Source organism: Photinus pyralis, unplaced genomic scaffold (assembly GCF_008802855.1).
Source record: "Photinus pyralis isolate 1611_PpyrPB1 unplaced genomic scaffold, Ppyr1.3 Ppyr1.4_LG5, whole genome shotgun sequence".
Lineage (NCBI taxonomy): Eukaryota > Metazoa > Arthropoda > Insecta > Coleoptera > Lampyridae > Photinus > Photinus pyralis.
This window is the reverse complement of record NW_022170596.1, coordinates 17840234-17861857: the sequence shown is the minus strand read 5'-3', so window position 1 is coordinate 17861857 and position 21624 is coordinate 17840234. Positions and strand designations below refer to the sequence as shown.

The 21624-nt window shown below is 37.0% G+C and overlaps 2 protein-coding genes across 5 annotated transcripts; both read left to right on the top strand.

Moving 5' to 3' along the window:
* Positions 1–912: 912 nt before the first annotated feature.
* Positions 913–11358, top strand: LOC116170251 (polycomb protein Asx). Of its 4 annotated transcripts, none has more exons than XM_031486496.1 (6): positions 913–1231; positions 1282–2608; positions 3955–4442; positions 4491–4758; positions 6470–7560; positions 9121–11358. In XM_031486496.1, the coding sequence occupies exons 2-6, from the start codon at positions 1315–1317 to the stop codon at positions 9721–9723; spliced, it is 3744 nt and encodes a 1247-aa protein (XP_031342356.1). In that variant the 5' UTR covers positions 913–1231; positions 1282–1314; the 3' UTR covers positions 9724–11358. The 4 variants fall into 4 exon arrangements, with proteins under 4 accessions (XP_031342356.1, XP_031342357.1, XP_031342355.1 ...); XM_031486497.1 differs by having other exon boundaries at positions 3955–4758; positions 6470–6877; positions 6932–7560; XM_031486495.1 differs by having other exon boundaries at positions 3955–4758.
* Positions 11359–15497: 4139 nt separating this feature from the next.
* LOC116170271 (dnaJ homolog subfamily A member 2-like) lies at positions 15498–17420 on the top strand. Its single transcript, XM_031486549.1, has 3 exons — positions 15498–15652; positions 15783–16377; positions 16425–17420. Exons 1-3 carry the CDS (start codon positions 15584–15586, stop codon positions 16985–16987), a joined length of 1227 nt encoding a protein of 408 aa, XP_031342409.1. The 5' UTR covers positions 15498–15583; the 3' UTR covers positions 16988–17420.
* Positions 17421–21624: the final 4204 nt, after the last annotated feature.

The following is a 21624-nucleotide window of genomic DNA, read 5'->3' as shown; positions in this document are numbered from 1 at the left end:
TCATAAAATTGTGCATGTGTCTGATGTAGTTTGCTAGTTTTGCACTTCTGTTATGATTTTATGAGCGAGGTATTCGCCGGTGGCCGAATGGTATGTCGAAGATTCTTTACAGAACAAAATTGTAATTGAAATGTGCTAAGAAAAACGAAAGCACATCTTCAAACACATTGATCTCTATTGCTTCAGGTTTAAATGAAGAACGCGTTCTTTCTATAGGAAACAACAGCACAAATTTTAACAATAATTAAATATTAAATGTAATGTAAGACTGTTGATTTTGAACCGATTGTTTTTAAAAAGGGGTCGGTAAGTATTTTTTTTCACTACTAGCGTCTGATGACATGATTATTAACCTTTTTCCACTTGTAAAGTAGGCTTTCTCGGCAATTGTTCAAAGTGGTTAATAATGTGGACATTATTAACTGGTAGTCAATAATGAGGACTGTCACGCTGTCACTTTTAGAAAACACAACTCAAAATTTCGCTCAATCAACGTTTAGACAATTTCTCTAAAATGAATAATTGCCACCATCCGCCATTTCCAGAGAAATTACATACCTAAAATTATCACATTTTGAAAAAATTCGAACGAAATTACTCCTTGAAAATATCTCAATGACAGAACAAAATACGGCCTTCTTGACTTGTACTTCCACGCACTTGATTGACATGTTAAATTAATAAACAACAAATTCTGTCCAACCGTTCACTTTCTTATCAATATAATATGTTAATTTAGAGGACTTCAAGTACTAGTAGTGAAAAAAATAATTAATAAAATGACGACTGTTTTCTTTTATATTATTTGACTCCGGTTCTTGAGTTGACTAGTGATACTCCTAAACATCTGACTCAGTGCTATTGATAATTTTCACGTTTAACAACATGACGCATAAAAATCCCTAAATGTCACCCCCGTAGTATCTATTAGGTGTAAAGGATTTGTTGTCGCTGTCTTTTGTGTCGATAATAAATAAACATTTTCGGTTATTGTCATAAAATTAATATCTTTCATGAATGATACACCTTCAATTATAATTGGACGAACAGTTTTTCGTTGGCAGAAGGCATTTACCTAAAAAGATGGGTTAAACGACATTTTTTTTAGTCTGCTGTCCCTGTTCACAGCTTTGTTGTGCAAGTGCAAACCATTGCAATGTTAATTGCTTGGTGTCCGTTGCACCAACTCTTGTAACTATGGAAGCAGATTCTGCAGGAAGCAAAAGTCTAGGTAATTTGACAGTGACAGGTGATGTTTCATTTACTAAAGCATCTTCACAGGATGCTCTGCAGTGTTGTGTTAAACTAAGTACTATGGAAAGTCCTGGGTCCTCATATGAGAAGAAGGATCATACGAAGCATCATTCCAATAACAAAAAAGTAATCAAACATGCACTTCGACAACAAGCAAAACGTAGAAGGAAAAATACAACAATAGCGGCTGGAAACTCTGCACCTGTACCTCGCATTGTCGTGAAGCCACTTCCCCCACAGCCGGTTGAAGAAGTAATTCAAGTAGTGCCTCCCGTTAAACCTTACACGACCATGAGAGAAGTGCTAGCATCAATTCCCGGTTTTAACATAAAACATCGTAAAAGAACTAGTAAAAAATTATCTACGGCCGCACAATTAGAGCAAACTAAAGAGGGCTGTGTCGATCTCGAAACTCCAGACTCTATTCTTGTAAATACCAACTTGCGTTCCTTACTTAACAAATACACATTTGCCGTTCTCCCCTCCCTATATCAACACAAATTGGTACAGTTACTGCCGATCGTAGATAGGCCTCCATTGAACAGTTCAACGGACGTGGCAACACGACTTAGCGCGTCAGGTTTGAATAACGAATTCTTCGCTCGTGCTTGTTTGGAATGGCAGGAAAGATTGGCGGAAGGGGAATTTACACCGGAGAATCAACAAAAATTGAAGACGGAAGCCGATAAAGAGCGGAGTCGATTAGATCCGTGGAAATTGAAGCATTTCGAACCCATTTGGGGTGACCGGAGTAATGGCAGGGGAGATATGGTTTCCACAAAAGAACCTAGTCCATCGCCTCGACCTCCCATAAAAACTACGATAAAATTGAGACCAACTACTTCGATAAGCAATAAAAATAAACCCGCACCTTTTATAAAACGTATTCGAACAGTGGGTGCCGTTACAAGATCTTGTACTAATTATAAAGTAGAGTTAGAAGCCTCAAATCAATTGGAATCCATCACCCGGTCTCCAATTCCCGATCTTTTACCGATTAAGATGCATAAATCTCACTTAAATAAGGTTAAAGACATTCACACGGTCAACCACCATGTGGTGGAGGATTCAAGGTTGGTGGAGGAGGTCTCCAAAGAGGTAATTTCGGCCGACGTGCACGAGATTCAAACACCCATTATTAACATTAGTGATACTATAATGCAAACAAATGAAGAGACAATCATTAGTTGTAGAGATAAACGACGGAGGTCTTTAAGTTCTGAATCGGAACGAAGATTGCCTAAACGATTAACACCAACACGAACGGAAGAAGTCGAAGAGGTTGCTGAAGTGGTGCAAGAAATGCCAATAGAGACAGATTTAGTCTCCAATGTCAAGAAAGAAGACGTTGAAGGTAATATGTTTACCTACTATCAGATAATTAAAGTAGTTTGCTTACTGGAGGTGCCAGGTGGGGCTTCTAAAAGTTTAAACACACTTTTCTAATGGTAGTAATTTTAACAAAGAAAAATTCAACCAAGGAGCAATTTAATTTTAGTCATCTTTAAGTGCGATTCATTTGAGGATTTAATTTAAGCCAAAGTAAGTCGGCATTCCTCCTACTTTAACCCTTTAACTTGAAAACAAATACATGAATCAACAAAAATGGGCACTTGCAAGTGTCATAGAAGCTCGCATAGAAGTCATACAAATGTGAAGTGTTTTTCGCACATGTTGTACACTATACTTTTCTTATTATGATTGCTGGTGATGGCTGTACTTCTTTTTTGAACTTGTGATTCATTAAACCATGAAGTAATTTGCATGGTTTAGAAAAATTGTAGAGAATACAATTTTTATCTCATTACCTCAACATTTGGTTATATACTCAACCGTTTTTGAGAGACAGGGCAGAAAGCGTAGCGTGTTTATCGATTTACGGTATAATGCAATGTTAACTGTAAGTGCCAGTAAATTGTACTTTGTGTAAAAATCACTAAAATATATACATACCGAGTGAATATTTTAAAACCGAACATAGGCAATTAACACGGGAAAAACGTTTTTTTACAGATCGTTGCTCACCATGTGAACACCAATCGAAAGAAGATTTTTTCCTTGTCTAATAATATACGAATTAGTTCATTTTGAGGTGTATTTCTCATTATTTTATCAAAAATTCGGCAATAAATCCAATAAGCAAAATCATGTTCAGCCATGGAAATTTCCTAAAGAATTGAAATAGGCTCAGAAATAGGTTTTCACACAGACGGAATTGGGATGCTCATTAAAATGCACGGAAAACAAATATCGCGTACTAGAGTAAATATTTCCGCTGTAAACGTTGTTATTATAAATATTTTTATTTTATTTTTATTTTACATTATACGCCAGGTAATAGTTTTTATTGGCTCTAGGAGATGACGGGCTCGCCTAACGGCTCGCCAGTCAACTTCTCCTATCGCCAGTAAAAACTCACTTACCTGGCTAATAATGTAAAATACTATTTCCTCAGTGAACCGCATTTTACAAAAAAATTAATGCCAGTTGTCATAAACTGATATTGATTTCGACGTTTGAATCTGCTTTTTGTCTTACTATAGTCATGGCTTAACATGATTTTGGTAAGTGGATTTAAGAATCCAAGCTTTCCCCGTTCCATCCTTGGTGCTTCCCCCGTACCACCATTAGAACCCTCCGCTAACACCACTGAATTGGATTGTAATAATTTTGTTTTAATTGATCAAATGAAATTTACAGTATCGTGTCCAGTAGCAACCAATTTCGAAAATGAGGTCCACGATTCTAAAATTAATAATGAAATGGGAAAAAATGAAGTTGACGAAACTCTTTTACGTAATGATCGACCTGAAGTAAGCGAGAGTTACGTTCGTGAGGATGTGTCTTTCTTAAAGCAAGATGAGGGAGAGGCGGAAGATGAGAACGGTGCTGAAATCCCATCTGATGAATTATCTTCAAGTAACAATCTGGAGCTTTGCCATTCTGTACAAACCGTTGAACAAGCGAAAGAGGTGTCCGTTTTAACTATTGACGAAAGTAATACCATGGAAAGCCTACAAGACGAAGACGATTTGGACGAAGAAGATCAGGCTGAAGAAGTAACCGAGGAAACCGAAAAGTTAATACACGCAGATGTTTTGGAAATGGCACCGGCCGATCCAGAATCTGATCTAGAGGCAGAGCCCGAACCAGAATTCGATTCCCAAGAGTATGGGGATATGACCAAAGTAAAGAACACATTCTCGGTTTTGCCGAACTCATTAATTTTACAACAGGAAACAATAGTTCTACAGAAATCTCCATGTTTGGAAAATTGCGGGAATGATGTTTGTATGGAAGATTCAGCCGAAAAGTTAGAGGCCAGCGTGGAAGAATCTGATCTAGTTAGGGGAATCGCAGAAGAGGATCCAAATGAGGATCGATTTATCGATGCTGAAAATTATGTATTAGAATCGGGCCAAATTGAAGTGGAACAAAAAGAGAAACCTAGTAAGGGAGACCAAGTGCCTGATCTTCATACTACTATATTTGCAGCCACCACAGGTAATTTTTTGGAGTATTATTTTTACTGTTGTTTTGATTAGTGATACCACAAATATTCGACAGACTTAGTTGGCGGCGTGTTTTCCACTATTTGGCTGAATACCAAATGCCAATGCATTCTTGCTTGCCACGGACCCATTTGTCGATTGCAGCAATTCAAAACGTTTTTCACATCCACAAGAAGCGCGTCCCATTTTGAAGATGGCACACATTTCTCTTGAAATATATGTTTAATTAATTAATTAATTAACTTTTCAGTGGTCACCCCAAATTTTGGGTGGAATTGTACGCGACCTACCCCCTTTGTAGCCACGTGGCCTTGTCTACCTTTCGGAAATGATGTGCTTAGTATGCTCGCAAATGCTGAACTCATTAGGTAAAAATGTGGTCGTACAAGAATCGAACAATTCACTGTGTTAGATTGAAAAACGAACAGACCTACACTAAATTATTGTAAACAAAAATGCTATGCCTATGTATGTTTAGAACATGCATGTTTTGAAACTGCAAATTGGGAGAATTTTGTTTAATTTAAATTGTAATAATAAATACTTTAATCAATCAAATCTTTACTATTTGCTAATAGACATGATTACCAACAAACCCTTCAACAAAAGAAAAGAAAATTGTTTGAACAAACGTACTAAAATGTGTATTTTCCTATCAGTCCGCGCGGGACCACTGAAAGGTTAATTTCTACTTCAATGCGAACACTTAGTCCACTGTAAAGTCAATTTTTGTCACAAGCATCTCCCACATCACAGCCATCAGTTACTTCCAACGCACACATTTTTATAATGTTCTTCAAAGCCAATACCGATTGGACATTTATCAAGAGCAATTAAACTGCTTCACATCAATGCTTGCTTTTTCCCAAGGAACATCAATATTGCACATATTTTACAATTAAACTTGCCACTGTTTGTCTCAGTTCTTCACTGGCATCACCAAATCTTAAGAAGAAAATCAGACCAATGCTCTGTTATTACTCCAATAGGACCTCCGTGCAATTTTCTACCTACTTTCTTTACATGATCAGCCATAACATTAACAGTAGCAAGGAGCCAATTCATGAAGGCAAAACAAAAGATGTGGATGGTGGAAACGAAGCAACAGAATATTTTTCTTTCAACTCTGCTTCTGGAGTCATTACATCCAATACATCTTAACAGAGTGGACCACTTCTTGGTTTACAATGGTAAAGTTTGGCATATGGTTTTCTTCAACTGTAAACAAAATCGATGGCGGTAGGTCTCTTCAACGATTTCCAGACAAGTAGGCCATTTTTTTTAAATTCTTCTATTAAATTTGTCATTAATACGATATTGGGCGCGTTCACCAGGGGAAGCACTTCATGAGCGCTACTACCTAAAAGCGGGAATGGACTAGCAAGATCTCTCGCGCGAGTTGCTGTCTGACAGCACTGTCGAGGTGTACATACCACCGTCAGACGTTTACACCTCGACAACGCAGTGCTAACGGACAGTAACTTGTACTAGAAATCTTGCTGGTCTATTTTGTAATAGAGTGGCGAGTGTAGAAGCAACGTGTGATCAAAAGTTGAACACTTCGTGCAAGTCTAAAATGCCTTTAGGTAGCGCTCGTGAAGCGTTTCGCCTGCCTGGTGAACATAAGCATTTGTTTTTATATAAATTTTGTCACCAATTTTTGGTTGAACACATTGACATAAAGAACGATATTTATGTTATAGAAGACTGTTGGAATGTTGTCGATTCTAATACGGAGAAACTACTTGAAGTACCACTACATGCATTGGATACAGTTCCTGTTGGTATGGTTGGTGTAAGTAATACCACAACCGAGCACGTGGAAGTCATTCCAATGCAAGAAGAATTAGAGGTTCGATTGGAACAGGGCACCTTCCCTGTCCCTGGTGATTGGTCTTATGATATCAAGATGGATTCTGATATAGTAGCTGCTGCCTTAGGAACAACCCAAGCTACCATTGCGACTACGGAAAATTCTGATGTCAACTTTACGGGAAATCAAGTAAAATTGGAGCTGGAAGTAACTTTGACACCCGAAATACCTAACGCAGATATCTTAACTACGAGCTCGGCGAGTAGCACGCCAAATTCAACAGTAACGCCCGCATTAAGTAAGACAGTTGCTGCTGTTATACCTCCAACTACCATTGTTTGTTTACCGTCAGTGGTTACGACCGCCTCGATACCAAATCAAACAGTCTCGAACGCTGCCATTCAACCTAACATGCCCCGGTCAGGAATGGCTCAAAGTTCAAGTGCAATACCGTATATGCAGTTAAGTACTAGTCAACCGATTCGAGCTGTCACCACGCATACCAAAGTCAAAAGCAACACCAAACAAGGACCTACGAATAATAGAAATCGTAGTAATAACAAACCACCTCCGGGTGCCGTTAATCTTGAACGTAGCTATCAGATATGTCAAGCGGTGATTCAGAATAGTCCAAATAGAGATCAACTGAGGTGTCAGTTAAAGCCACCTCCTTCGTTATTAGCGGCGACCGCAATAAGTAATGCCAAAAAGATTGACTCGAATCGTCCTCAGCAATTTGGGAACGTTAATGTGTCTAGAAATACCAACAAAACATTCACACCGCCATTACCTGCTTCGGGTATTTATCAAATGGTCAGCTCGAATAATGGTATTAAAACAGTAGCACAGAAGACCAGAGTGGCCTATCATCAACAGAGACAGTCTAGTCCCCCCGTCGTAGTGAGGCATGTGTTTACTTCTGGACAGGGAATTCCCGTGACGATGGCAGTGCTACCCCAGGCTCAAGCGTTTAGCCCTGAAGTGAGTGAGTACTTAAATTTGTTAATGGTAGAGAATTGTTAGTTGCTAAATTGTAGATTTTTAACTTTTTGTGTGGGGCAATCCGCAAATTAAAAGCTTCTCCTGCATTTGGTCGCTATTGCAGCCAACACGAATTTTTTAAATGACACTATACATATTTTTCGTGCTTTCTTGACTTTGGAATGTCTTTCCACATTTAACCATGTTACGTTTGTATGTAACAAACAAACAAAATGTAGCAAACTTTTATACAGGGTGTTTTGTTTAAAATGGGCGTTGAGTTATTTTAGTCATAGCTTCCTCGCGAATCATCTACCACAGTACTGTAGAAATTGTTTCTAAATCAACGAAACAATACCCGATACTCGCCTTATCTCGAAGGAAACTAATTTTTGTTAAAACAAATTGCGCTTTAGTGGCCGGTGGTATGTTACTGATAAGCCCTTGGAGGAACGACAACCTTACCACCTTCTAAAGAGGCGCCAATTTTTTAAAGACGCTTCCGCTATGAGGGATAGTAATTCCTGGGTAGCTGCAGTGAGGAATCGGTCTGTAGTAAAATGTATGTAATTTCAGTACAATCCGCCACAAAATTAAATATTTTAAATTTGTGTACGCTACTGCGCGTATGAGCGTCCGCCATATTGAGAAGCCTAATAGGATCCATGTAATAATACATAAGCTCCTTCCTTATGGCCGTATGAACCGAAAAAGTTTAATGGCCGTATGCACCATAAAAATTTAAGCGGAGCTTAGCTTAAGCATAGCTTAAAATCCATGGCAACCATTGTCTCAATAATCGTTGCCTTGGATATTTAAACTACGCTTAAGCTAAGCTCAACTTAAATTTTTACGGTGCATACGGCCATTTTAGTCTTTTATTTCACTGGGAGCAACACTAGTTATTAATTAGCCACTGAACTATAATCAAACTGGAACGCGCCCTGCCGGTCTCTGCCATAGAACCGTAGCGCGCCGAGCGAGATAGAGCAAGGGGGATTTCTGTCACTGTCGCCGACGGAGCGCGCGTTCCAGTATAATTGTAGTTCAGTGTAATTAACCGTTTAAAAATCTAGTACTTAGTGCTTTGAAATTCGTCAGAAAATGACAGATTTTTTTGACAGTTGTAGAAAAATAACTATTTCTGCATAATTTTGTTACACTACCTCATAAAAAGTAACATGGTTAAAAGTGAAAAAACATTCCGAAATGAACTTTTCCATTTCTTCCTTACTTAATTTGAAAATTGGGAAACCTACTAATGTAATGGCTGTCCATCACATAATACCTAACCACCCTATTTTGTTCCACAATATAAAATCATTGTCTAAAATTCACTATAGTCATTTTGTAAGCCTTTGCAAAAAATTAGGAAGATTCCTAAGCATAAGGACTGTAGTATTTCATGTTTTGCAGATTTGCGTGCGGATCGCCTTCAGTTTTTTTTTGTTTTTTTTTTATATTTCAATTTTCTTTTATGATTCCCTTCATACCATTGGCAAATTTTTTTTATAAAATAGATTTTCTCACAGAATAAACGTTAATGTGTTCATCTCACAGGTAGTTGAAGGACAAAGCCAAATGGGCCAAGTTGGTCAGTATATTCTCGTACAACGTGCAGGTTTACCTGATCATCAAAGCGTGCCTCGTTCCTCTAGTGCTCCACCTTCGCAACAACAAATAGCGGGACCTATAAACACACTAGGGACTTCGCACATGCTATCAGTTGGAGGGCGTGGCAGACCCGCGAGTGTAGAAATGGAGCATACCGCTCTACAGCAACCACCACCACCTCCACCTCCTCCCGCGGATTTTTTCATACAATGTCCTAATCCGGGAACACAGGCGGTTACGAGAAGGCAAAGATTACCACAAGGTGTGGTTTATGGTGACGTTAGTGTTGAAAATCATTTACCCAATTACACAATTATCGGTGAGAATGTCATGATCGATCATCCTGGTGCTTCGATGCAGTCGCAAATGATTTTCACACAGAAAGGAACACAATTAAAGCCTATTACTAATAGTATACCTCCGCCGGTTAGTGATTCTTCTTGTCCTTGTAATTTAAAAGCGATGGTAATGTGTAAAAAGTGTGGTGCGTTTTGTCACGATGATTGTATAGGACCTAATAAATTGTGTCGTACGTGCTTGATACGATAGGTTTGTAGTTGAATATATCCTATATATTTGGTAAATTGTGCGTGATATCTTTCGCTAAAGTTATTTTTATTTATTTTGTTACATTATTTATGTACCTACGTAGCAGGGATTTTAAAATTAGATTATTTTCTGGATACTTTTGCCTGTTCCATTTTCACAGTAAATACAGGTTGCTTATTTTTTGCACCTCCCCATGGTAAGCTTGGTTATCTATGGAGCTATGTTGTTGGTTAAATTACCGCTATTTCTTATTTGTAAAACAATCATTTGAAAATTTACCCATTTTAGCGAGAATGTAAAGGAGCCATAGTGTGTGGTATATCATTTTAAACAGAGAAAAAATCTGTATTAAAAATTACAAAAATACAATTTGGTAATGTGGTCTGCATAAGAACTTTGCGATTATAGTCCTGTCAAATAGAAAACTTCGTTAAAAACAGAATAATGCTCAAATTTTTAAAAAAAAGTTCCCATAATGTCATGGTGTAACTTACTTTTGTTATTTTTTTTGTTATAAAATAAAGCATTAGAAAATGCAAAACAAAGTTTTCTTAGGAGAGCTAAAAAGATACGCACAAAAGTGCTTCTACTTCAGCATTAAATGTATCAACTTTGCCCTAATTTAACCAACATGGTATCTCTTACGATTCCAATGAGTAGTCCGTATGTATTACTACAGAACCTCCAAAAATGTTTGTTAGTGTTAGTAGTAATTTTGTATGTGATATAAATTGGTGGATGAGATTAAGATAACTATTAATAAAATTGCCATTATTTACTAAACGCTGACTGTAATATTGATTTTTTTTTCATCTGGCAGTAAATTAACATTTTTTTCTCTAAGCTCGAGGTGACCTGTCATCACGTCGTTACCAATCACAAAATCTACTATGCTGACTATCCCTCATGTTTGTGATAACAAGGTAGCTTGGCAGCTGCCATCATCGCGTATGATTGTTATTGTACACAATTTGCCAAAGTTAAATATTTTAGTACCTATATGTAGATGTGTAACCCGAAAAGACGTCATTCACCTACAAGTTGTTATAGTTTTGGAACCGGCATGTGCATTGTTAATATGTTAGAATGTGTAACATTTATGTTTAAATACTGGAAATACTCATATTTTTCTCTCTGCATTTTTCAAGTGCGAAGTCTTCCATCGAATCTAACTGGCTTCTAAGGACATTTTGCACGGATATGTTCTAGATCTCTGTAATTATTTTAAGTGTGTCGTACTTAATCGTTATTGATATTTTATGAGACATTTTTTCATTTTCGCAAGTTCCCTAAAAAAATTGGTTTACTTTTGTGTTTTTCACTTCGAAAATTGTGCAATACTGTTTCATTTTACATTTTAGATTTGTGTGAATTTACCAACTAAACGGCATCACTCTTATTCAGATCAGTTTTAGAACAAATAATGAAGCTTTGGCCACCTTGTTGCTTTGCTTAGTACCTAATAGGCGGAGTGTTGCATAATCTCAGTGGATTTAGAGATTTACAATTATTTTCATAGAATAACTTTTCGTTTTCTTAAATTGTATAAAATTAATTATGTTTTTCATTTAGCTCTGTGTACATATTGTAGTAACAATTTATATGCATTAAATCTTAATACATCATTGGATTTAATATACTGCAAATTTTTCTTTATTACTGTTAGGAATTTAATATAGCATATTTTTTTATGATGAGGACCCTACTGTGTAACTATGTTTGTCATTGCTAAAATGTTATTGCTTTATTTTCCTTTGATGCGCTTTTCCATTAGTGGAATTTTTGTTGACATTAATTTATTTTTACACATGAAATGGCAGAACTTGTAGATTTACTTTGAAGTAAAATAAATCTCACATTTATAATTTTTATTATAATGTGTGTCTTTCCTAAGATAGATTTTTCGTAGGTACCTGGGTAAGGGAAGCTACTTGCAACTTCTATTTTCTTCTTAGTGAACAGGTTTGGATCAAATTAACTCGAAGAAAAATATCTCGCCAATCGTCACATTCACACAAATCCGTTTCAAGCTAAGGGCCAATTGCACCAACAAAATTAAGCCTTGCTTAAAGTTAAGTCGAACTTAAAATCTATGGCAACGATTATTAAGACAATCGTTGCTATGGTATTTTATTTAAGTTATGCTTAACTTTAAGGGATACTTAATTTTGACGGTGCAATTGGCCCTAAATGGCTAAAAGCTGGGGGTTGGTGCGCCCCTACAAAAAAAGTCTCAAATAAACTGTGTTCCTTAAACAAATGTTAGTACAATACTGCAAGGTTTTCAAATGATTTATTTATTAAAATAATAGACTACCATATATCGACAGAGGTTATCCTTTATTCTAATGTATTTTATTTGTATCATGTTGTAACTTGGAAGCATGACTTTTTCTCAAAACTATATTTGCGCGGTCATGATTCATGAACTAATTTATGGCCGTTTGCACCGACAAATTTAAGCGGCGCTTAGCTTAAGCGTAACTTAAAATCCATGGCAACCATTGTCCCAATAATCGTTGCCATGGATTTTAAGCTAAGCTCTACTTAAATTTGTCGGTGCAAATGGTCATTATAGTAATAATTGCCAAAACTTCATCTTTTACCAAGCAGTTTAAATTTGTGCCAACTCCACACTCATATAATATGTACAATATGATTTACAATTTTTTTTTACATCCAAGAAACTTTTCTTATGAATCGAACAGATACTCCATGCAAACTGCAAAGGAGAATAATTGTTAATAATATGTAGTAAGAGTTTTTGGTTTATAATCAAAGCAGAATACATTGTGCTGACATCTGTCTTTATTATTGGGGACTAACATTTTATCGCTAAATACAGGACACTTTATTACCACCATTATTTTAGTTGGAACTTACACCTCAAAGATGTCGCCACACTAATTTTGTAATGTACTTTATGAAACTAACGTTAGATGTCGGAGCGCTGTTTTTAAAAACCATAGATACAGGGTGATTCCTATAGTACCTGCCACCGTTTGGGAGCGTATAGGGGGTGCCTAGGGGAGTATTTTGATATAGGACACTTGGGGTCGGAAATCTAAAATAAGGGCGCCAGAACCAAATTTATCTTCTGGAATTTCACGCCTGTATGTAGGCAACCCAACCGACCGACGTTTCGCGCGGAGCGATGCAGAGCGAGTTAGCGCGAGGAAGCGACATGGGAGGGAAGGAGGGAAAACGACAGTCAAAAGCAATAACGTTTACAAGTGTTCAACGTGGCCACCGTTGTTCTCAATGCACTTCCTACATCTAGCCAACTATTATTATACTATTGCCATAGTGTTTATTCACTTGATACGCGTCGTTGCAGACGGGATTTCGTGGGTTTAAACAAAATTCTGATCAAGTGTCAGCCACACATCGCCGCCTGAGATCGCTCCGTGTGCACCGCCGGCCGGTTGGGTTGCCTACCTACAGGCGCGAAATTCCAGAAGGTAAATTTGGCTCTGGCACCCTTATTTTAGATTTCCGACCCCAAGTGTCCTATATCAAAATACTCCCCTACGCACCACCTACACGCTCCCAAACGGTGGCAGGTACTATAGGAATCACCCTGTATATGAAGTTTTAACCTCAAATGCATAATGAATGTTTGTTTATTTTATAGTCAAAAATTAAACTTTGTTATCAAATTTTTCTCGCTTACAGGTTTAAATTAGGGAACTGGCTACTGGGAGTGACAGGAAAGCGGCAGACTCAACCTTTGCGGAATATGATACTGTTCGCTCTGGGTTGTGCAATCGAAGACATGTAGTTCTCGATGGATGAGAAACGTTAGCATTGAATTCAGACAACACAAATTGAAAAGGGAAATGCTTTGTAACCAAAACAGGAGGACACCGTGGAGAACTCGCAGAAAACCCATTCTAATGCAATTCAAACTTCTCAAGGTTAAAATCGGAACGATTATATGATTGCAGCAGCTGGCGATGGTGCCAAGCTATTCTTTAAAGAATTGAGCCCAGAGTTTATTTGATAGAACTACGGTTATAGAAACGGTAGTGAAATTGGCAGCGAAATAAGGCAAAAGTGTTACGGAGTTTGCAATCACGAAAAATGTGTTGTTTGTGCGATCTTCGTGTGAAAGTTGTTGTAAAATAGTTCAGTTTAATGTACCTGTTATTGAAATTGTTCTTCCAAGGGCTTTAAATAATCTATGCATAAGAAGTTAGGAATTGCAAAAATAAATGTTTTCTGTTCATTGAGCATGATGCGTTGCCTACAAACCTGGCTACACAAATATCGAGTGCCCATATTCAAACTAGGGATTTGCTTGAATCTCCCCAAACTGCCGTTTTTATTGAGGGTAAGGAGGGCCTCGACGAACGAATGGCCCAGGGCCCCGAAAAACTTAAAAACGGCACTGCATTTAATGAATGATAAGTGCAACGTTGCTATTAATCGCACAAATTCAAATGAAATTTTAAAAGAAAATGCGTACGTGGCGACATCTCAACTAGACTTCTAAAACTATAATTAATAAAAAGTGAATCGATTGCCATGGAGATGGCGCACTAGTACTTATTGTATTTAATCTATCTATTCAAAAACCAGATCTTGCAAGACTCCGTACATTTTGAACTGCCATTTATTCAGACTTCTCAATCAAAAGTTATAGACTAGAAAACAATTTCGAAAGAAAATTCAAAAGGCTGTAACTTTTGAACTAGTAGCCCAATCTTGGAAGGTTATACACTACCTTTTTTTGAGCCCCGAAAAAAAAATTGTCTCAGATCGACCGTCCGTTTACCCGCCTTGTCCTTTGGCATTCCAAAAACGCTATGAAAATATCGAAACGAAATGGAAAGTTTGCGAGAACTTGGTGAGCTGCACTTTTGTCTGTTTAGACTGGCAAGAAAAGTGTCGCAAGAATTCTTCCTCGAGTTCTGTCAAATGGACTCGCAATGCTATTTACACTTAAAACAGTAGTGTCCGACAGTAAATCGCGCGAGTTTTCTTTCTAGTCTAAAGGCGCCTTTAGCCTCCTCCCATTCTATGCCTTGATCTTGAAGTATTCTTGCTACTTAGGTACATATCCCATATTGTCTTTATACTTCTCCTTTTCTTCCTATTTTGAATTCCGGTGTTCCATATGTGTTTCACAAGCAGACTGTTTTCCATTCGTCCAAGGCGTCCAAATAAGCGTTTTAATTTTTGTCTATCAAAGGTCTCTATCAGAGCATCCACTTCTTTTTTTATCTTCTTACTAGGAATTCCACCAAGTCCCCTTACCCTACACAAGTACTTCATTTCTCATTTCTGTAGCATGTAGTCTGGTATTTTGTGATTAGTTCAGAACCCAACTCCGTATCCGTCAATATTGGTCTGTAACGTTATTGCTGTAAGTAAAATTCATTAACTATTTCTAATTAACTGTTACAGTACTTACCGAAATAATTTCTGTCTATCGCCTTTGGTATATTCTAGTCTAGGAATTCATAGCCATGTACTTGAAATGTAGATAACAACAAAATTCATCTTGATAACATGGCATTAACATATACCTACTACACCTACTTACAATAGGTAAGCAGGTAAGCTAAATTATCTTTAACGCAGGTTATGTGTATATTATTTACCCCTTACACTTGACAGTTGTACGCAAATTCAAATTTTAGCGCGCTTGCGTTTGCGCAGAATCGCGGGGGTCAGTGTGCAACACAGGCAACACATCTACAAGTCTCGTTCAACGGGTTTCGAGCTAGCTCGCCTCCTATCATGCGTGGCGCTCATGGAATTTTTTTTCTAGTAACTTTTAACTTTTCCACTAAAGCAACTAAAAGAGTCGTCCTGGATTCCCTTCTGGCATTCCAAATTTCTCTTGTTTGGAAAGATGGCAGACAACAAGTTGTACGATATATTAGGAGTTAGTAGATCATCCTCTGATGGCGAAATTAAAAAAGTAAGCGACTAACGTTTGGTGAAATGATAATCTTTTTGTAATAGTTACTTAAGGAAACGATTGTGTTTGCATTTTTCACTATTCAAACAGCATGGTTGTCTGAGTACCCATTTTGTGAACGAATTTTTAGGCATACAGAAAACTGGCAAAGGAGTTTCATCCCGATAAAAATCCAGAGGAAGGTCATCGTTTCAAGGAAATCTCCTACGCCTACGAAGTGTTGTCAGATCCGAAAAAACGACAAGTGTATGACAAGTACGGTCTGAAAGGAATGCAAGAAGGGGGAATGCAAGAGGGTGGTTTTGGCGGTGCCGAAGATATATTGTCTCGTATTTTTGGTCAGGATATTTTTGGCGGTTTTGGTATGGGCGGGATGCGTAGAAGGCAACGAGGTGAAGATACAGTTCATCCCTTAAAAGTTACTTTGGAAGATATGTACAATGGAAAAACTGCCAAATTGCAACTTAGCAAGAATGTAATATGTGCAACTTGTTCCGGAAAGGGTAGTAAAAGTGATGTCGTTGCTACTTGTCGTGCTTGTAAAGGTAGCGGTATTAAAGTTACTTACAGACAGTTAGGACCGACAATGAGTCAACAAATGCAATCTCGTTGTCCCCAATGTTTAGGAGAGGGTGAAATTATTAATGAAAAGGATCGTTGTGGTACGTGTCGAGGGCGAAAGGTTTGTAATGAAACAAAAATAATAGAGGTGCATGTTGATAAAGGTAACTATCTAACGGCAATATTGTATATTAAACGATAATAACTGTAGGAATGAAACAAAATCAGAAGATTTTTTTTCGTGGTGAAGGTGACCAACAGCCAGATGTCGAACCCGGAGACGTGGTAATTGTGCTGCAACAGAAACCACACGAGGAATTTCAACGTAATGAAGATGATTTACATTTGAATCATGTAATCACCGTAACAGAAGCTTTATGTGGGTTCTCTTTTGTTGTTCATCAATTGGATGGGAGAGATCTACTAATTAAACACACAGCCGGTGACGTTGTCAAACCTGGTGATGTACGAATGATACCTGGGGAGGGGATGCCTCATTATAAAAATCCATTTGAGAAAGGAAATATGTACATTACCTTTGAAGTACGTTTTCCTGACAATCATTTCGCTAACGAAATGCAGTTAAGAGAGTTGGAAAATGCTTTGCCACCTCGTACACCATTTACAATGCCAACTGGCGATCACGTCGAAGAAGTCGATATGCACGAATATGATCCAAATGATAAAAATGCAAGTGGCGGACGTGGCGAAGCCTACGACAGTGATGAAGAACATGTTCACGCCGGTCCAGGTGTGCAGTGTGCTCATCAGTAAAATTATTCAAATAGTACGTGTTGTCCTGCTGCTTTCTAAATACGGACTTGTAATGTAATGATGAACAGTTTGATGATACTTAATATGCTTATAACCGTCTGCAGTTTTAGACTTTTTACAAATTTTGTTAAAATGGTAACAAAAATATTTATGCGGTATGTAACACCCTAAAAACTGCTTCGAAACGTTTATACATTATGTATCAATTTAATTCCATTTTAGATACTTGCTATAATAGAGTAATTTGTGGGTTTATTCTTTTGCTGTTTTACCTTTTTTTATACTTTAACCTCTATTGTGGTGTTGTAGTACCTAATTGAGGAAATTTTTTTCATTTGAAATTGCACTCCGTCTCGTCTCGTAACTAAATAATGCTTAGTTATCAAAAAAATTGGCATCAAAGAAACAAATAAATTGCATTCATTGTTTTGTATATTTCCTTGTCGAACAATTTCAGATGTACATACAAAGGTCCATTTTGATCCGTCACTTATTGCAGGATATTTATGTCAGGCTTTTGTTGTCACTTAATGGGCGCGTTCATAAGACACAACTGTTGTGGAACAGTTACCGATACGTCTTATAATTACGTCGCTACTTTTACGCTCTTTAAGGAGCAGTTGGCCATTTTTAGTAGCGCTATATATGTCAAAGTAGGGAACGTTACATCAGACCCCAACTGTTACCAATATGCTACGAGGTAGCGTAGCGGTAACTTTTGTATCTTACGAACGAGCCCAATGTAAACAAAGATTTGTCTGACATATATATTTCAACTTTCTGCGATAAGTATTGATCAGAGCCTATTATAACTATGAGCTGTCGCCTGCCATTACCGACGTCACCATGTTAACTTAGAGGGTTTATAATGAGACCAATCGATAGATGATTTTTGATTCTCATTTAATGATACGGGAATTAGTTAACTTTCACTTGTATTTCTCATTATTTTATCTAAATTTCGGCAATAAATCGCTCCTAAAAATGCACGGAAAAACAAACATTGCGTACTAGAGTAACTATTTCTGCTTTAAACGTTGTTTATTATAATTACTTTTTCCTCGGTGAGATGTCGATGTGTCGAACTACTTAAGTGTGTTTTTGTACGAAGGATCAAGATTTCCTTCAAACCCGAGCATTATACGATAATTCCTTCAAGAGTTACACTACCAAACAGCCAAAGCCATAAACTGATAGATTTCGACTTGAATAACGTTTGAAATCTACTTTTTGTCTTACTAGTCATGGCTTAACATGATTTTGGTAATTAGATTTATTGCCAAATTTTTATAAGATAATTAGAAATACAACTGAAAAGGAACTAATTCGCATGTCATTAGATAAGAAAAGAAATCTTCTTTCGATTAATGTCATTACAAACACAACTTAAACATGGTTTGGAATATTCACTTGATATACAATTAGATGTAAACATTGCATTAAACGATAAAAAATATATATGTGTCTGACATGTGTTTCAACTATGGAGATATAGTGTGGCACATGCATGTTTAGATGTAAACTCTGCAGAAATACATGTACACCTATTCGAACACAATGAGTGGTAAAGAGCTGCAGTTAAGGGGTGAAATTGAAAAATTAATAGAATTATACCACAATAAACCTGAAGTGTGGGACATTAAAAGGAAATTTATAAAGACAGTGCAAAGAAGTGAGATGCCTTAAAGGAAAATGCTAATAAATTGAATACTATACAATATACAAGTGAAAAAATAACAAAAAAAGATTGAGAAACCAATTTTTCTTTTTTTTCTTATATGCGTCAAAATAATGACAGTTTCCGTTATTTTTTCTTTTGAATACTTCAATTTTTAAAGAATGAAAGATATGTACGACATTATAGACATATATCATACGAATGTAAACGAGTGGTACATAGTCATACACATATTCGGTAGCAATTTCTATACCAAATGTAAACAGACAATCAAATTTAGGCACTTGACATATATGTCTAGCTATAAGTTGTCAGATCTAAATGTACCTTCACACCCATAAGCAGAATTTTTTTGTTTAAATTGGCAAGTAAAGATTCATAAAGGTTGAAGATAGATACAACACGAACAAAAACCAGTTGCTGTCGAGTTACCTTTGGAATTTTTGTTTACATGGGAAATCGTACTTAATTTGAACTTCCAAAGGCCACTCGACATCAACTCATTTTTGGTCGCCTGTTATATGCTTTTTGTGGATAATTTGTCTTTTATACATTTTGTTTTCCCTGCATTTTGAAAGAAGTGATCCAAGATTTTTATAAGAAAACACCATTGATAACTCTTACATTCCATATATAATTGCTTGATAATTAATGAGTAGTTTGTAAACTTTTTTTTGTTACAATGTGCTACAGTAGAACCCGGATTATCCGGGCAGCGGATTATCCATGCCGTGATTTGACTTAATTAAAATTACATTTTTGACATTGAACATTTTAAATTTACACATCATGCACCAGCAGATTAAAACTTTTCACACACATAGTAGGGGAGCTAGCTCGAAATCCACTGAACGAGAATGATCAAAATTTTAACCGATGGGAGTTCCATTTTGCCCTATCCGAATATGCTAAAATCAACCATCTGCCGCCTCAGGTCATATTACTTAAGGCGCTGCGGTACCAATTCTAAAAGGTAGTTTTTCAAAAAAAATAACAGCTAATGAAAACGTTGATAATAGCACTTAGGCTTGTCTCACATATGGAAGCGTTTACGCGCGAACTGAAATTCGTACGAATACGCATGGCTATGCTTAATACGTACGTTTACGGACGAACTATTCAAACGGACCTTCGCACATTAGCGATTAATAAAATCGTCCGTATACGTGCGTATAATTGCGACGTGCGAACCGATCCCATTTTGTTCGGATTTTTATGCGTATTCGCAAAAGTTGTAGGCGATTATGTTTGTGAACAGTTGCTCAGCTTATGATAGATACGCGGCTAATGTGCGAATGCGATTTGTGCGTACACGGGCGTACAATTCATGCGTTTTTGGGAAAAAAGGACGTGAGTGGATTTCAAAGTATGTGGTGTGAAAAAGATGTTCTGTGTAAAATTGACAAAGGCGAACTTAAAATACTGATGTAGTTTGTTTTTTTTGTTATGTATACCTACTGTAATCGGTAATGTGTAGGGAGTATCAAAAATACAGGTAACGAAATTGTAAAAAAATGTACAGTTGTAAATAAATAATAATAATAATAATAAAATTTCAGTTCGCGCGTAAACGCTTCCACTGTGAGACAAGCCTTAAATACGCACAGTAGGTATAGCTTATACCTACGCAAATAATATTTCGCACAGTAATTACCTATGTCTCTTATTTCACGATAATGAATAATTGATAATTTGATAATTAACATGCATATTTTACAGTTATTAAGGTATCAAGGGCGTTATAAACTAAATAACGCCCCAGGTCAACAGTGTAGAACCCGAGGGTTGTACGTTGACCGTGGGCGTTGTGTTCTTTAACGTCACCCAAAAGAAACGAATCGGTTGAGGCAAGAAAATTTATGGGTCTGGGCCAAGCTGGTGCGATGTTCTCTGGACAGTTCCAAAATTGTTCTTTTTAGGTACTTCAAAGAATAGCAGTAGGATAATGCGACATCAACACATGTTATTTTTATTTAGTTGAAAATAAACACATAAAGAGCGTTTAAAAAAGCGGCAAAGCATCTCGGTGTGACCCCACGAAGTCATTGGTTGACCCATTTTCAATTGGCTTCTTACATGTATTTGTATATGTTAACTGTGCAAAGTTTGAACCGAATCGGTCCAAGCGTTTGACAGTTATCGTGTTCACGGACAGACGGACACCATCGACTCCCCTATAAAGCTTGCGCATTAACACGATTTTGGTAAGTGGATTTATTGCCGAATTTTTGATAAAATACTGGAGAAATACACATGAAAATGAACTAATTCGTATATCATTAGACGAGGAAAAAAATCTTCTTTCGATTGGTGTCATTATAAACCCTCTAAGTTAACAGGGGTGCAACTATCTACAAAAAACCTTTCCCATGTTAATTCCCTATGTTTGGTTTGGGAATAATAAGTATTCACCCGGTATATTGAGGGCGAATACCTATACTTGTAAAGGGTCTAAAATGTATATTATGTAGGATAATACCTATTCCTGTAGTCAATAGATAGGTAGGTACCTACCGGATACCAACTACTAGCATAGTGTAATTCTATTCTTTACACTAAGCTACTAGGTAGGTAGGTACATATTTCAAAGGCATTTTTATTAGAAACGAACTATACTCTGTCGCATTGCACGTGCTAATATAGTAGCCCAGAATGCATTCTCTGGATCTTTATGCAATGCCAGAATGGGTACCTATTGGCAATTGTTGTCATACCTATTGCCATCAGTCACTTGCCCCAGAAACGTGTTAAGCTGTTGTGCTCAGCTTTAGCGAATCTGGACTTTCAGATTGGTAGGTAATAAATTCAAGTCGGCTATTTACCGTAATTTTTTATTCATTAAAATCGATTGTTATTTTAAAACTTGAATGTGTTGGCTGCGTGTCTACGCGGTGTTCTGACAATATAACAATAAGTACCAGCACGCATTCTGGCATTGTAAAGGATCCAGAACGCCTTC

Bases quoted from the DNA above. Each gene is read 5' to 3' on its own strand.
- LOC116170251 (XM_031486495.1), top strand. From the start codon at position 1,315: ATGGAAAGTCCTGGGTCCTCATATGAGAAGAAGGATCATACGAAGCAT. The intron at 2,609-3,954 runs GTAATATGTTTA...TGAAATTTACAG, and splicing joins CAAGAAAGAAGACGTTGAAG to TATCGTGTCCAGTAGCAACC. The intron at 7,561-9,120 runs GTGAGTGAGTAC...TTCATCTCACAG, and splicing joins CTCAAGCGTTTAGCCCTGAA to GTAGTTGAAGGACAAAGCCA.
- LOC116170271 (XM_031486549.1), top strand. From the start codon at position 15,584: ATGGCAGACAACAAGTTGTACGATATATTAGGAGTTAGTAGATCATCC. The intron at 15,653-15,782 runs GTAAGCGACTAA...ACGAATTTTTAG, and splicing joins CTGATGGCGAAATTAAAAAA to GCATACAGAAAACTGGCAAA. The intron at 16,378-16,424 runs GTAACTATCTAA...TAATAACTGTAG, and splicing joins AGAGGTGCATGTTGATAAAG to GAATGAAACAAAATCAGAAG.